This window comes from Buceros rhinoceros, unplaced genomic scaffold, assembly GCF_000710305.1.
Source record: "Buceros rhinoceros silvestris isolate BGI_N320 unplaced genomic scaffold, ASM71030v1 scaffold14632, whole genome shotgun sequence".
In the NCBI taxonomy this organism is placed as follows: Eukaryota; Metazoa; Chordata; class Aves; order Bucerotiformes; family Bucerotidae; genus Buceros; species Buceros rhinoceros.
In genome coordinates this window covers 23,248-40,256 of record NW_010398439.1, presented here as the reverse complement: position 1 = coordinate 40,256, position 17,009 = coordinate 23,248, and the positions used below count along the sequence as shown (strand labels likewise).

Sequence of the window (17,009 nt, the reverse complement as noted above, 5' to 3'; positions counted from 1 at the left end):
GCATTCCTGAGAGTATTATTTCAGTGCAGTGTTTATTCTCTTTTGTGACATTTCCTCTTAACAACAATATAATAATTTTGTTAGTTTTACCGTGCCTTCTATGCTGAGGACTATAAAGTGCATTAGAATTGCTGGCTCTGATTCTTTCTAAAGCTACGCTGGTAAGCACACAGCATGCAGCCTAGGTCCTGATCTTGCAAAGATTTATGCACACGCTCAGCATCAAGCATGTGAATCGTTCCACTTCAGCAGCACTGGGATTGTTTGTGTGCCTAAACCCAGCGGAGAGGGTAAGTCTCTGTAGCTTTGTAGTCACACAGCCTTTATGTAGCTGTAGTCCTAAGAAATTTTTATTTCTTTCCTGTAATGGGTCAAATCTCTGAAAAGGAATACCGTGGTGAGGAAGGACGGGATTCACAAATGTTTGCCTCCATATTACGGCTTTCCTCCCTGGACCTCTGGTGGAGCCTTCCACAGATTCTAAAGCCATTGTGCTCCGCACAACATTCATCGCTGCCAGTACAACCACGGAAACAACACCCAGCCGACAAAATAAGAAGGTATTTCTAAAGTCCCCTAGGGGAGTGAAGGTCTGCCCTTCTTTGTGAGCGAACCTCAAAATAAAAGCGATTTATCAGTGGGTTTTGCAGGAATAACTTTCATTTAACTGTTTTGTTCCCTGCTTCATATCACCTTCTGAAACAGGCAGATTTTTCCGTTCTTACCCTTCTGGAATCCACTGTGTCATGAAATTGCAAGCTGTATTTTCATCTGTATCATACACTGTGAAAAAAAGTCAGCAGCTGCACCATTTTCCATTAGTGCTAATGATGCAAGTGTGAGACACAGCTCTGTTCCCTCAGATCCCGGGTGAAGACTGTGAAGCCACCTCTCAGCAAAGCTAGCTTTTGACTCCTAAACCAAATCTGTTTCCAACTGAGAGGGAATAAATTTGGAACCAAACTCTGACATTTTTACAGACTTTCCTTGCAGAAGAAAATCACCCCTTAGGTCATGCTTTATTTATTGATGAATACTTCATTTTACTTTCCCCATTAAACGTCTCAATAGATCAGTAACACCTACCACAGATGAAGCAGGTTGTCTTTAGTATTTCCTCCTTTTTCTGCTTTTCGCTCCTGAGATCAGCAAATGTATCAATGATGACTCCAAAGATGAGGTTTAAAACAATAATTATGACAATGAAGTAAAACAGAAGATCATAAACAACTCGCGCAGCAAACAACGGCTCCTGAAACAATAATAAGGTTGCAATAGGATATAAAAATAGCACACCTCTAAAATATTAAGCAACATTTTCACATTTGCTCAAGCAAAGCTTTCTTTTCATAAGCCGAATTCTGCCAGCCTTACTCACAGAAATAGAGAGGAACTACCTATGTGACTAAGTGAAGACTTGGCTCCGTGCGCTCTTATCACTCCAGGACCCCTGTTGTCCTTTACCTTGCCTCACACAGCGTTAAGAGCAGACTAGCTTGTGTCCTGGATGCGTCAGTCTAGCGCTCAGCTGAAGGTGATCACCCTGCCAGCGCAGGAGCAGGGGGTTGTGGTTTCTAGTACCCACTGAGAGCAACCACTGTTCTTCTCAACTCTGCCTTGTGGCACACAGGGCTACGCTTACAGAGTGTCTGGGGGTGATCCTCCAGACGGATGCCATGTTTTCAAGTCAAATGACTGGAAACCAAGTGTTTGCTTGCATGAAGCCAAGGCTACTACAGTCTGTGCTCAAGCAGGGCTTGTTTTAGCACTGTGTTAATACAGTCACATGGCTGTAAGTTCACCCAGAGCAGACGGGCCAAGCAGGTGTCTTTCGACAACATGACATGTGCATGTGTATACACATACAGACATACACTAGCATGCACACACACATCAAGTCCTCATATTCCCCATGTCACAGAACGGCAGGGGCTGGAAGGGACCTCTGGAGATCATTTAGTCCAACCTCCCTGCTAAAGCAGCTTCATCACACTCTTGTTCTTAGCTACTTTCCTTCTTGCAAAGGCTGGACTCCCACTGACACCTCTAACAATAGCTAAGCTGTTCTGTGGCAAACAGGAGATGACACTCTGTACATAAACCCCAAATCCTTTTCTTCACCATGACACTGACTCAGAATTCCCTGACTTTCTCCATTTCCCACACATTCATTGGGATAATAGCGCTACCCTTTGTGAAGTGCTTTAATGTAGTTAGCGTTAAACAACTGCTAAGTGGTAAGGGTCATTTTCAAAGTCTGTAAGTATTTACAGACTTCATGGGGATGGACTATGGTTCCTGTAGAACCTCCCAGTCTATAAGCTAGGACCTAGATTCCTACTACCAGCACAAGGACCTCTTCCATCCAGATATGAGCTATTTGTCTCTGAACTCTTGCAAGCCCTGGTGAGATTCTACTTGTGAATTTAATCCTCGTGTTATGGTGTCATTCACCAAGCAAAGTGCTGCCAGATTGCCTTTATTTATGATGGTTTTTTTGAACTGAAATAAAAATGCATATAACCAACCAAATATTAAGAGTAGTCCTTAAAGGAATTGAAGTTTGGAGGAAACTTCAGGAGGAGGAAATATACTGTGAGATATGAAATCCTGTTTTGACTTCAATGCTAGTTGAATACAAGTAAACAATAGGACCTATTCCAGGGCACATGCCACGCTGAATTTCAGCTAAAAATACACTTTATGTACTATAGTGCAGAGTCTTGACATACACTCATTAATAAACTCCTTTCAGAAGTTTGCATCTATAATTCCTAGAGTAAGAGAAGATGATCCAAATGGGCAACATTTCTTAGCAGTGCTTGTAAGGTTACAACATCCTCCAGTTTTCCAGAAGGGATAAACTGCTACCAAGAGTTCCTCTCTTCAAGTACCATCGTCACACCAGGCTTAGCTCTTCCTATTAAAAATCCCATCTGGGATGTAAAAATTACACAGATAAATCAATGTGTGACATCAGAACAGACTAGATACAAATATTGTCTGTAACCTCCAAAAACTGACTGGCAATCACGAGACGCACATGTAATGCATTTCCTCAGCCAAAACACTTACATCTTTGGAAGGCTTTCTGAGCACGTCTCCCACACCACCACCATTTCGCAGGCCTTGGTTTAGTACAGTCACAATGCACATGAGCAGGGTGTCACAGGTCCTTTCTATTCCATCTTCCTCCTCTTCACCTGCAAATGGGAGATTGGCATCAAACAATCACTGATCAGCTAAACCACAATACTGTATCAGGGAAAGCAACTGCGATACACATCTGCCTTTCGTATTCTTCAGCTAGAATTTCACGGATTATCCCTATCCATTTGCTCATTGCTGCTGGTGACATCATTAGGCACATCAGGCATACCCAGCTTGGAAAGACAGAGAAACCCCAAGCAGCTCTCTCACCAGTAACTCTGTTAATGGCCTGGAGCTGCCATCTCTATTCGTGGAGGTACCTCTTCTCCTTGCAAGTACTCCCACGGGTTTCAGTAGGACTGCTTTTTCAGCGGGCCTCCTGAGTGCGCAGCTGACACACAGAGGAGAGGCAGTATAAACACAAAATTAGAAGCACATTTGTAAAAGGATTGTCTTCCTGTGAAATCACTCCTCTACCTACTCACGTACAAGCCAAGTCATGTTAGCAGTTCGAAATACTACGGAGGGGCTGGCTTCTATCTGAGTAGATCTGTCCACGATCTTTCCACTAGCACACAACTCCAAGTGCAGGTCTGAGAGATGTTTAATGAAAGACTCTCCCTGACCTCAGCTTGGAAATTGTGATTCTATTCTTATCTCTGCTGCAGAGCTGTTGTGTGCTTTTGGCCGAGCCACAGAGGGTACTATTGTGGAGGAGATATTTAAACGTGCAGAAGAGCTGGGCTGGAACACCAGTCCCTGGGGGGATTTCATCTGCCCCAGCCAGAATTCCTTCCAGCCACGCACTCACCCCCGTGCTGCGGCTGCATCAACAGCCTCCTTTTGAACAGTCCTGCTTGAGTTACTCCCTGCGTCCTGCTGGCTTGCACTGAGGGGTCAGGATTGTGACTGCTGTTTCTCCTGCCTTCTCTTCTCTTTAGGAATACATTTGCTTAAGCGGTGAAGGCAGTGATTCTCACTTGGCTAGCTCCGTGCACTTATTGTAATATAGTTTAATAAATAACAACAACCTGCTGTGATAGTTAACTGAAAAGCATATTTATCAGCTTCAATCCACCACATCTGGGGCACTGAGACAGACTTTGATAAATTGAACTGACTGAAAGCACTCGCATTAGAGACAAGAAATTTGAATTTAAAATATGGGATCCTAAATAGTGATGTATGCATCACAACTGGTATTTGCAGAACGGAGCTAGTATCTGCTGCTTTTGCCACCACTGCTTTTACTATGCAAGTAAATTAAATGAGAAATGACTCCTGATTTAAGGAACTCTGAGTAAAAAGAAAAGCAAAAGCAGACATTAAGATAGACTTCCCTGTTAAACTATACGGTCATTACAGTCTTCCACTAATAACTCCAAGATTTTTTTAAAAATGCATAAATATTGAAACTGAAAGGATTGAAACAATAAAACCTTTTTTTCTCTGTTACATCTGGAAATTTTTTACCAGCAGTGTGATCTTAACTCATACCAATTCACCTCTGCTTCTGTACCCTGCCTTTATTTCCTCCTTCCAAACATTACCCCATCATTTTTATTTTTGGAGCCAATACTTATGCTTGAGAAGATGACCATCCACAAGACAAATTAAAAACTTTTATATAAGCCACAGCTTCTACTTCATTTAGGCAGCTACAGAAGAAAATTTTCATTGTTCAGAAGATTAGAGTCAGGTGATGGGAACAGCAGGTAGTCAGATTCTGGTGGGCTACAAACCAGGGCTACAAACTGGAAACTGCAACACCAGAGGAAGTTATCTGCTGGAAACCCTAGCTCACAACTCTCCACGTCTTTCAAGATGCAAACTCAGAGCAAGTCCATGCTTCAAAGAGACACAAGGTGCCACTCATCAGCTGACTGGCAGATCTTACAACACGTGGAAGAGCAAGCTCAGGCTGCTCTTTGCCAGAGGATCAGAGAGCAGACAGCGGTCGGTTGGCAGAAACCTCCAGTAATGCGGTAATGCAGGCTATGGGGGGTGTACAGACACCCAGGTGTCTTCCCTTCTTCGACTCCCAGACCCGGAGCAACAAGAACTACCTTCAAATTGGCACCCGGATAACCCTACGAGCACATGTTCTGCCCTAGTTGCTTTGCCCTGGTGATCCCATTGAGGATGTTTTATGTTTCCTACAGACTGTGGACAACTTCATGCTGCTGCAATATGAAACCCAGCAAATCTCAGGCCTCTGCATTCCACCGAGCTCATGTTTTTTTCCAGAAGGGAGATCTGTCCTAGAAGACGACAGAAATGCTTTTTGACAGGTGATGCACTGCTAAGATGAGCAAAACTGTTCTTGCTGAGCGTTGCACTGTTACTGATAAATTACACTTCCCTGAGATGTTTGGTATAGCCTCCTTTCATTATTATCTCAATTTTAAGAAACCGTATCCAAATAATAAGAAATGTGAGATTTCTATCATTTGAAGAGCTTGGCAAAAGCTGTACTGCTTCTCTTTTGACTGACTGATTACTTTTTGAATGCAGCATCTTTGCCAATAGCTCTTAGACTGTTTTCTCTATCTAATCACACAGTCAGACACCTTCCCATGTTGTTCATGAGGTCTGTTTACACACTATCTGGGGCAAAACAGTCTACTTGTACAGCCCTCTCTCTGAAACCCTCGATCCCAAAAATTCAAAAATTAGTAGTGGAAGAATAAAGTATGTGAAACAGCATTATACTGGAGCGCAAGATAAAAAGGGACCACTTACGTCCTCAGTTTCAGCCCCCAACAACCACAGGCGACTGTTGCAATAAGTATCTTTAATCTGACCATACACTGGGCACACACCCACACTGCAAAGGCCACAACAAACTCACCATCTGCAGTGCAAGACAAACCACCATACCTAGACTGTGTCACAGGAAGAGAGTAGGAGGACAAAGCAGCACCACCAAAGGTCCCCATCTAGCAGCACATTTGGCCGATGAAACTCCCGAGTGACCCTGTAGCCCACAGAAGCGGGTGAAGCACGCTGCCAGTTTGACCTAGGCAAAATTATCTTCTTACCCGCTATCTGGTAATTGGTATCTGGTAACTGCCCTAGAAGGAGCCACTGGTCAAACCTTTTACTTTAACTGAGCATATTTAAAGTGGCAGGGTCCTTCTGACATACAGACATGACAGTTTCGTAACGGAGATATCAAAGAAAAGCCAGGTGGACTCGTTTGCTGAATCAGAGCAATTAAGCTCCTCACTTGCCGAAAGTACAAAGCAACTAATCTGCCGCAAGAAAGGCTTGCAACAGTCTGCACTTCCTGGAATCTGCCACACGCTCAGAACGCAGAGCTGGCCTGCTGCCGGTGCTTAGCTGAGCCTCACTAACTGGTTAAGACACAGTAACTTGATCCTGGATCTGGGCTCTTAGTTCTCCTGGCTACACCACAACCTTGGCCTAGATGCATGTAAGAAGTATACAGAAAAGCTTCCTGGTATATGCTACATCATTAAAATCAACTTCTGTGGCCCTAAGTGGCTCTAACGGTGGCTCAGCGAGTATGTGCAAGCGCACATGATGCAATCAAGCAGCAAGCCTTTTCTCTCAGCAAAGCAGCAACCTGCACGTTCAGGCATAATGAATCGGCAAGCTCTTTTAACAATACTCATGTCGGTACAACTGAAAATCAGGTGTGGGAAGTGCTCGCATTAAAGGCAAGTTGCCAGCTAAGCTCCGAGCCTTGCAGAAGTTGAGCACTTCTGATCATCACTTCACCCAGAAGTCTCTGCAATTGGACAAATCCCTCCGTTCCAGCTGATCATCAGCCTGGGGGAGCTTTCGCACTGACCTGGGTTAATAAGTGGGATGCTTGTGGAACAGTTCTCTTTTGCACAGGCTCCCATCACTGATGTGAGGGTTGTAGTGGGGACTTCAGCAACACCTGTGGAAAAAGCAGGATATTGACAAAAAGACAGATAGTACATCGATAGAAAGCTTTAAATCATTATTTTCTAGAAGTGAATCACTGAGTTGGGAAGTTGAGAAGAAAAAGCAGAACAAACTCTATCACCGCTTCCTCCTTCCTCGAACAGCCTGCCTCAACAGCTCAAAGCAATCACAAGGAAAACACCCACAGCTTTATATTTACTGTGTATCACAGTTATTCCCATTTCATCTCCCGAAACTAATGAATCTACATCAAATGCTGCTACTTCTGGTTGGAACAAAATATATTCAAAGCAAGAAACAACTGTCAGATATGAAAATAATGTCAGTTTTAAAACCACTAGATAAATTATTCACAAAAGCTGACAAGAAGGACATGAAGCTGATGTTCAGTTATCCTGAACGTAGAATATTTAAGAGTTTTCAAGGATTACAAACATAGTTTGGTACTCATTTGTAAATACGTATGGGTTTGTGTAAAACACTAATTTAACATTTCCAAAGTGGGTAAATGTGTACATCAGCTTGATTTTATCAAACCAATTTTATCTTATGCATCTTCAACAACTTTTTTCATTTCAAATCAGAAATAAAAAAAGGTTTAAGGAGAAAGAAAAGCAAGGCATAATCGTACAAAATTAACCTGAGTAACACAGGAATCATCTGCTCTGACTCTCTGTGCTACTTTATAAAGAAAAAAATTAAAGCACATATCTTGGAATGCATGAAGTTCCATAATACATATTCAGCATATTTTCTTGACGAGTTTTTGATGTGGAATGGCAATGTATAAAGCCAACAGGAATATACCCACACCACAAAAATCTCCAAGAACCCAGCGGAAGAAACACAAACACAGAGGCCCACGTGGGTGCTGTCTGCAGCCTTGCATCCATTCTTCTGGTCACAATTACCTTTCAAAGTGAAACTTCACACCGCAAGTTCTGTCCCAAAAATGAATGGTCAGTCAAATACAAGCCAATTTAGCCCTTTTCAGATGATCAGAGGCAAAAAAGCAAGGTGCGTTAAAGAAATCTGTTAGGTTCCTTTTTTTCCATATGGTATCAAAAGAGCTACATGAGTGCACCATGCCCATGAGTCTGGAATGACTTGGATGTGCTTTAGATCCTGAAATAACAAATTTCGGAGAAGGCTGGCCAACACGAAGTGCACACGGTCCAGGGTGGATTCCTCTAGTTGTTCTGTGCTTGTGTATGGATCTGAAGAGCTCAGCATTTGGGAAAAACCACGCCTCCAGGAATTCAATCCCAAGGTATTCTTACGTATTTCAACGCAGACAGTTACTTCTCTGCCTGTGATCCCAGCAGGCTGGTGGGCAGCACGTACAACAATCTCAACAGACCAGACCTGGCTGTTTTGAGGCAAAGCAAGGTTATAGCTCTCTAATGGCACTGGTAAAATCTCTCGTTTCAGAAAGCGGAAAGCCTGGCCTTTTTAAAAACGGTTAAGAATATCCCAATGATTTTATTGAAGCCAGGATTACATACTAATGGCGATGTTCACAAAATACACACTGAATTTAAAAGACGCTCCAGGAAACCTCCTATCAGTAGAAGTGTGGACTCTGTAATAAATGTCTGCTGGATGAAGCTTAAAAAGTAATCGAGTGAATACATCTACCGAACGTGTTAAGATCCCATGCCTCATAGAGTATAAGTTGCTTTTAAGGTGAATTCACTTTGAGTTGATCTTCCAAATACTTCAGAAATATAGATTCGGGTTGTTTGGGTTTTTTTTTTAAATTAGCTCAAGTTCAAAAAGAAAACATAATAAATCAAATGTGAGTGTTAGATTTTAGTATTTCAACAGGAAAGGCTAGTCTAAAACAACCCTATACACGTTAAATTTTACCCAGAAGCTTAACTGAATTGTAAGGTGTGTGGAACTAGTTCTGCTCTCACAGGTACAAGTAAAGACATTTAATTTCCTTAGATGAAAGTTAGGTTAGGCAGACAGGAAAGGTGTATGTTAGAAACAAACTGTAATATAAAAAAAAATACCTGCCACAGGGGTCCTGATTTTCAACCTGTCAACTTCCATGATAAAGTCATCTTTCAAGAAGAGGAACCCAATGATGGAGAAGAGATACACCAGGATGAGTGCGAGAACTGCAGTGAGGATAATGGAACGACCATTCCGAGTAACGCTTTTTATCACGTTTAGCAATGTCTCTTCTCTGTACACCAGATCAAACAGCTGGGGAAAGCACAGAGTAGAGGAAAAATGAATACAAACGAGGCAATACAGAGATGGTACATGGGAAACCAATCTGAACTGCTGAAACATACAGCCAGCCACGTTCTAAACCCACAGCTTCCTGAACACACAGTTCACATTGATTTCAGTAGAAGCAGAGCGTGCTAATTAGGAGGAGAAAATCTGGGACAGAACTTTACATGTTAAGCTAAATTATAGCAAAATCCTAAGTCACAAAGTGTATATGAGCCTGATCCAGATATGGGCAATGCTTACAAACAAGACCCATTGTTTCTCCATGATCAAAACCAGGGCAGATTAAAAACAAAAGTGTCTTCATACTATGGATCTACATCTACAAATCATTTTTTCTTGTTAACTCCCATCTAATAAACACGCACGGGCTGCAACTAAAAATGCACTCATGCACATAAATGTTTACACGTCTGTAAACTGTTTCTTTGAGCTGATGGCAGTATTTAAAAGTCACTCATGTACAAGGATCAGGGCCACCTCTCTTTAGGACAAAGTTAAATTCATTGCACTGTTTGTATAAAACTAGAAACTTCCATTCTTCTTTACCCTGTACTATAGGCTTTCCTGGTATTTAACTTCAAAGAAAAGTATACATTAAGATAATATTGCTTTAAATGTCAAAGGCCTAAACCAGCAATTAAATGGGAGAAGATCTTTGCAAGAAACAGTAAGACGGTAACTTTTTCCCCCTCTTACAATTCTATTGATGCTCTGTAGTGCTTTGGACTTTATCTACAATGTATGTATTGCCACTTTGAAAACCTCAGATTACAGGTACAAAGTGACACACTATGATTTATCAAAATGGCCCACAGAAGAACGTATTAGCTACAATTCACAAGATCTGAAATTAAAGCCTTGTGAAAGGATTAATAACAAAGGGAAGACAGGTATCATGCATTGCATACAAGACAAGGCTTAAAATGAGGAACAAATATTAGTGTTTAGAATATACACCTGGAAGAAACTTGGGAACCTGACAATTACAATATCCATGAATCATGGACATTGGTCAATAGTAGAAACTGAAAAAAGTAAGTACGTAAAATGTTTCTTAAACTACTTGGCACTTTGGAAAGTGTTTTAATGTAGGATCACCTTACTCACTGAAGAAATAACAGATAATTTGCTGTGTATTTTTATGCAGGAGAGTTAAATCCATTTGAAAACGGTCCTGCAGTTACAGCCACTAAATCTTGACTCTTCTGAAATCTGCCCAAACTCTGAAGCTGACTTTCATGTCAACATCTGGAAAAACTGACTTCAAGAGGAGTTCTACCAGAGTAAGGACTGAACCCTGGAAATTTTAGTGTGCTTAACGCACCTCGGTGAAATGCTGGGAGTTCACTGCTATTCAGTGAACTAACAGACAAGTGAACCCATGCAAATGACCACAAGCAAGCCAGTCTCCCTACAAGCTTCACATGTTCCAGTATAAAGAAAAAGGATTAGAAAACAAGAGCAGTGAAACACCTTTTACTGCTATTCAGCATGAAGGGAGCAGTTAGCTGAGTATAGCATAACTTTGTACGATTCATTTTCATTGCACCTGTACCATATTATAAAAAGGCATTCCGTTTGGGTAACGGCAACAAAAGAAAAAAAAAGTGGGATACATTTAAAGTGATTAATCTGTCTGCTACACCAGAAGCGTGCCAACTCTGTTTCCCAAGTAATTTTTTCTAAATTTATTTTATTAGGGCTGCAAAATGAACTGAGGAATGGTATCCTTTGGTATAGGTATGATGCACACACCAGTGGACAATTCCTGTCCCAGAGAGATTATGACTTCCTCAAGATACAGGAAGAATGGACACCGAATATATGTATGCTGGTGAAGGGTGGGAGAAAGGAGCAGACTATATGATGACCGTCTGGAAAGCTCTAAACCAGATAAAATAAGCCCTAACAGAAACAGGTTCTAATGAAAACAGCAACTCCTAAGGGGCAGCAACACAATGGCATGCTAAAAATACAGAGGATTTGGTGTGATTGTCAGAAAGAAATGGAAGAACGGTAACGGGTAACGGTATTTGCTATTTTTGCAAAATTTTCCCCTCCACAGAAGCACATACTTACCAGGAAACTGTAGAAGAATTCGTGCACGCAGAGGCCCAGCATGCAGACCAGGACATACGCTACATGATAGAGAAAAGCCATGTCCATGACGACTGCTCTGTAGCCACGGGTGAAAGTTCCACGGTTCCCAACAAAGCTCACCAGAAACACTATTTTGTTACAAAGCTGTGGGGGGGAACAAAGGCTAGGTTTATTCCGTCAGAAAAATCCTGCATTGCTGTAGCGCACAAAAAAATCTAGACAGGTTGCTTTGACTAAACGCACAACTTTTACGTAGCTGGAGTGAGATGAGACAAATGCAGCTCCCAGGGTAGATGGGGAATAAGCCCATGAGAGTTAAGTGCGTTGTGGTTTATTTCTATTACATTGTGGTTTATTTATTTATTACATTGTGGTTTGTTTCTATTACATTAGTGAGTAGATAGGGCAGGATTAATGGCATAAATAATTCAAAAAACCAACTGGAGAGTGAATTCCTAACAATTCTGAGTTTAGACCCAAGACTACGTAAGAGCAGATAGGCATGCTACTACAACAAGAACAACACTAATGTAACAGACAGTTCATCAACTATTTCCTTCAGATTGTGCTTTTTCAATATAAAATGCCTAAAATAAATAAATAAATAAATATTGTGGGCATTTAAGCAACGACATCAGATTCTCTGTGGCTGCTGAGCTTTGCCTGCCTGGTCTGTTTGGCAGTTCAGAACATGCAGTGAGGACTCAGTGTGGTTTTTTCTTTCACAGATTTAACACGGGCGGGCACTGCTTACTTGCTTTACCTTTGATTACACGTCTGTGTAGTTTTAAGTATGTGAATCCTCCAAGAACTGGTGGCAAATCGCCAATGCTTTCTGCTAAGGTGAGTTAGAGCTGTAGCAGTCAAGCAGAAATCTAAACAGATGATTATGAGCATGATTTTCTATCTTACCAAGCTCAGTAAACATGTAAACTTATTCACGTCTAAGTTAAGGGATCTGGCAGAAGGCTGTTAATTTTGAAAACTTTTTCTTCTTAAAAATACATTGAAGTTCACAGAAACATGCCCCGAATTTGTGTCAATATTGCTGAGTGTATTACTAGAGAAAATTATTCTCTTAATGTGAGAAACTAGATTTCACTGCTTTTATTCACCAATATTTCTTTACATTTCATATTGGGTTTATTTTTAAAATATTTGCATATGCACAAAACCAAACCAGGTTTTTTCATAGCTTCCCACTTTGCTGATACTATTGTTTCAGGATGACTGGAAATGATTCATTTTTTTGGCTTAACCAGTGAACCAGAAAAAGAAGTTCTTCGCAGAGCTCTAATCAAGGGCTTTCTTAATAGGAGACCCTTAATATCTCTGCTTCTGCTGAAAGGGAAATTCTGCTTGCATTTTAAGTACTTACATTAGCAGCACCAAGAAGTATCAAGGTAGGACCGAGCCCTATAGTATATATAGACCTGAGAATAACGGATACCAAAAAGGGTCGAATACCAACAGGCTTGGAGATGAAAAACAGCATTGCTGTACAAAACGTCACTGCTATCCAAAGGATGACCGAGAACAATGGAGAGAGCGTGCCTGTATAGAGGAGAAAGGGAGATTTGAGAAAGGGATCTTTGGAGACTGCATTTTTCACCAAGAAACAGATCCACAAGATCAACTTCTTTGCCAATATAGCTAACAAATAGTGTCATTCACGTATCACAACTGCTGAGCATAACTTGCCCTCACTGCAGCAAGAGTTATCATCATAGTATTGTTGATTTTTGCACTGGGAATAATAAAACCAGTAAATGAAATTTCCATTAAAATCCAAGGAGTGCTCAGGGGTGAAACGTGTTACCCTTCTGGAGCAAGCTACTAATCAGCTCCCTTCTGCAGGGATCATTAGGGCTCCTCCGGTCTAATTCCATGATTGCTCAGCTACAGAAATAGCACGTCCTTGGGGAGGTGCAGCAAGTGGCACCATGCTGCAGTGTCACGTTTCAATCCCCAACAGCACTGAAGTGCCCCAGTTTTAGACAAGCAGCTTTCTTCTGAAAGGCTGCAGGTGTTCATCAGAAGCCGCTGCCTCTGCACGGGAGAAAGGCACTTGCTGCAGTGAGAGGCAGCCACAGGGACTTTGGCAGGAACAGGCATCATCTGCACTGCCGAGAGCAGCTGGATAGCCATGCCCTGCTTCCGGGGAGGTGCTGGGTCCCTGGTCTTGTTGAGCTCCTGCAGGCACACGAGCCTCTGCCTTCAGAGTCAGTCCCCTTGCTGCTCTGCAAGATGCTGGCTTCAGGCTCTCCCCGAGCTTTGAGCGATGCCCCTATTCTCCTCTCTCTCCAGGCTTAAAGCCCTGGAAACACACCATGTTGCTGTGATATAAAAAGCACATTCAGATCACAGGCACTGTCATGCTTGTACACTGACTTCTACTGTTATCAGATGAACTGAGAGGTCAGTGACTGGGGGACAGGGAACAGAAATGTGGCTAGACTCACAACAGAAATCATGCTATTTCTTTGGCAACAGATACACAGCTGAGCAGCTTCAGTGGGATCAGGAAACAAGGAGATGAGGCCCTAGCCTCAGCATTGAGATGGTACCCGAACTTCTCCAAGGTTCGGGAGTGTTTACAGCCTCGGCAGGAGCTTCAGGGTCAGCTCTGTCAGTTTCTTTGCCAACAACATTTGGAAACTTTTAATGTATCCTAGAAAATAAATTCCAAGTGGATCTGAAAGGTGAGGCCAAGGCACTCAGTGTTTCTTTAACAAATTATTTTTCCTTCTTCCCTACCGCAGGTCAAACAATTTCACATCACAGGAGAGGGTTGTGAAGCACTGGAACAGGCTGCCCAGGGAGCTGGTGGAGTCCCCATCCCTGGAGATGTTTAATAAGAGACGTGTGGATGTGGCACTAAGGGACATGGTTTAGGGACCCTGGCAGTGCAGAGGGAACGGCTGGACTTCTCAGTGTTTCTTTAACAAATTATTTTTCCTTCTTCCCTACCGCAGGTCAAACAATTTCACATCACAGGAGAGGGTTGTGAAGCACTGGAACAGGCTGCCCAGGGAGCTGGTGGAGTCCCCATCCCTGGAGATGTTTAATAAGAGACGTGTGGATGTGGCACTAAGGGACATGGTTTAGGGACCCTGGCAGTGCAGAGGGAACGGCTGGACTTGATGATCTTAAAGGTATCTTCCAGCCAGACGATTCCAGGATTCTGCGTGCAGATACACACAGGGGGCAAGGAGTTCTCATCTGGAGCACAATTTGCTTACGTCATGTGATGTAAAAACTGCAGAAATCTACCAAAAGGCAGCATTCCTGGGATGATTAGATCAGCCCAAGCACCTCAGACATCTGAGTATTGGGGGATTTACACAAGGTAAAGGGGAAAATTGGGAGACAAACTCCAGCTGTGATACCAGGCTTTGGTGGAGGGGGAGGCTGGAAGTAAGGAGGCTGCCTCACGACTGCTAATCCCATTTGGCCACACCTGTTTATTGCTCAGGAATTGCTTTTGCTTTTACCAGCAATGGCAGCTGAAATCCTGAAAGGTGCTATCACTGAAATCACTGGATTTTGGGACCACTCAAACCAATACTATATAAACATGCAGTTTAAAGCAGGTGTTAATAGATAATGATTAGAGACCAGAGGATTTCCCATGAATATAATCAGCTAACATTTAGTAGCCTAAAAGGTTTATTTTTAACTATTTTTCCCCTCATCTTGCTCTAACACGTGTGCACACTAAGTGACTCTTCAGTTTACAAACAGCAAAGTACCGAGTACAAATGCTTCCCTTTTACACAGCACAGCCCTGCAAACTCTGCTGTGTGAGACTGCGCAGACGTCTGTGCTGCGACCTGCAGAGACCGCCCTGCAGAGCGCAAAGGCGACGTGGGCTCCCCGACAATCTGCTGCCTTTCTGCTCAGCCAGCCCCAGGAACGCTTGCTGGTGACAGCTTCAGCGTTTGTGAAAAGCATGTGTATCTACCAGAAGCTGGACTGCTCCCAGCAGTCCAGTTCACACGTCATCGGTCAGAGGTGACTTTCAGTCTCTTTACTGACTGCACTGGACACAAACTACCAGAAATTTAAAAAGGCAACAAGTAGATTTCAAACCCTTCTATTCTCTATGTTTTTAAGCCTGTAAGCCATTCAATTTAGCCAGTTTTAAGGAATCTCTGTCCCTCTGCTGCCAGAAATCCCTCTTCAGCTCAGAAGCTGTAACTGATTCTGTGACGTAGTACACTGCAATATGGCGATATAAATAAAAAAGAATTAGCTCCGATCGTCTAGATAATCTTTGGCTTGGCAGCTATGTTCCGTCCATTTTACTTCACATTGCATGGGACAAGTGAAACAGAGATCAACTACCAAACTTTAGACATCTGGTACTACTTAGAAGTTACTAAATGGTTCTGCAGATATGAGCATAATGTAGTTTTACCACAGAATCAGAATCGTTTTGGGTGGAAGAGACCTTTAAGATCACGGAGTCCAACCATTCACCCTGCACTGCCAGGTTATCACTAAGCCACCTCACCTCAGCACCACATCCGTATGACTCCTAAAAACCTCCAGGGATGATGATTCCACCACTGCCCTGGGCAGCCTGGTCCAATGCTTCACAATCCTTCCGGAAAGAAATTTTTCCTAATATCCAATCTAAACCTTACTTGGTGGATTAAACAACGCCAGTTCCTTCAGCTGCTCCTCCTAAGACTTGCTCTCCAGACCCTTCACCAGCTTCGTTGCCCTTCTCTGGACACACTCCAGCACCTCAATGTCCTTCTTGTAGTGAGGGGCCCAAAACTGGACACGGTCTTCAAGGCACAGCCTCACCAGTGCTGAGGACAGGGGGTCAATCACTGCCTGGCCACAGTGTTTCTGACACAAGCCAGGATGTCATTGGCCTTCTTGGCCACCTGGGCACACTGCTGGCTCATGGTCAGTCGTCTGTCAGCCAACACCTCCAGCTCCTTTCCCACTGGGCAGCTTTCCAGGCACTTTTCCCCAAGCCTGTAGCGCTGCAGGGGGTTGTTGTGACCCAAGTGCAGGACCTGGCACTTGGCCTTGTTGAACCTCATAAATTGGCCTCAGCCCATCAGTCCAGCCTATCCAGATCCCTCTTGTAAAGGCTCCCGACCTTCAAGCAGATCCATACTCCTGTCTAACTTAGTGTTGTCTGCAAACTTACTGAGGGTGCACTTGATTCCCTTGTCCAGATCATTGATAACGGTATTAAAGAGAACGGGCCCCAGTACTGAGCCCTGGGGAAACCACTTGTGGCTGACTAGATTTTACTCCATTCCCCACCACTCTCTGGGCCTGGCCATCCAGCCAGGTTTTTATCCAGAGAAGAGTACGTCCATCCAAGCCACAAGCAGCCAGTTTCTGCAGGAGAATGCTGTGGGAAACAGCGTTAAAGGCTTTACTAAAGTTTCAGTAGACAATAGCCACAGCCTTTCTCTCATCCACTTAGCGTGTCACCTTGTCACAGAAGGAGATCAAGTTGGTCAAGCAGGACCTGCCTTTCATAAATCCATGCTGACTGGGCCTGATCACCAGGTGATGGGACTCAAGATGATCTGCTCCATGACTCTCCCCCAGCACTGAGA

General features: G+C 43.0%; 1 protein-coding gene across 1 annotated transcript in view; it reads right to left on the bottom strand.

Moving 5' to 3' along the window:
- LOC104488993 (inositol 1,4,5-trisphosphate receptor type 2-like) overlaps positions 1-17,009 on the bottom strand; it is a gene marked incomplete at both ends in the record, with an annotated part of 45,581 nt that overhangs the window by 5,756 nt on the left and 22,816 nt on the right. Inside the window, 7 exons of the mRNA XM_010131106.1 lie at positions 1,087-1,252; positions 3,076-3,203; positions 6,192-6,194; positions 6,968-7,060; positions 9,087-9,282; positions 11,398-11,562; positions 12,797-12,972. Of these exons, the coding sequence (XP_010129408.1) occupies positions 1,087-1,252; positions 3,076-3,203; positions 6,192-6,194; positions 6,968-7,060; positions 9,087-9,282; positions 11,398-11,562; positions 12,797-12,972 (927 nt within the window). The remainder of the gene's footprint in view (positions 1-1,086; positions 1,253-3,075; positions 3,204-6,191; positions 6,195-6,967; positions 7,061-9,086; positions 9,283-11,397; positions 11,563-12,796; positions 12,973-17,009) is intronic.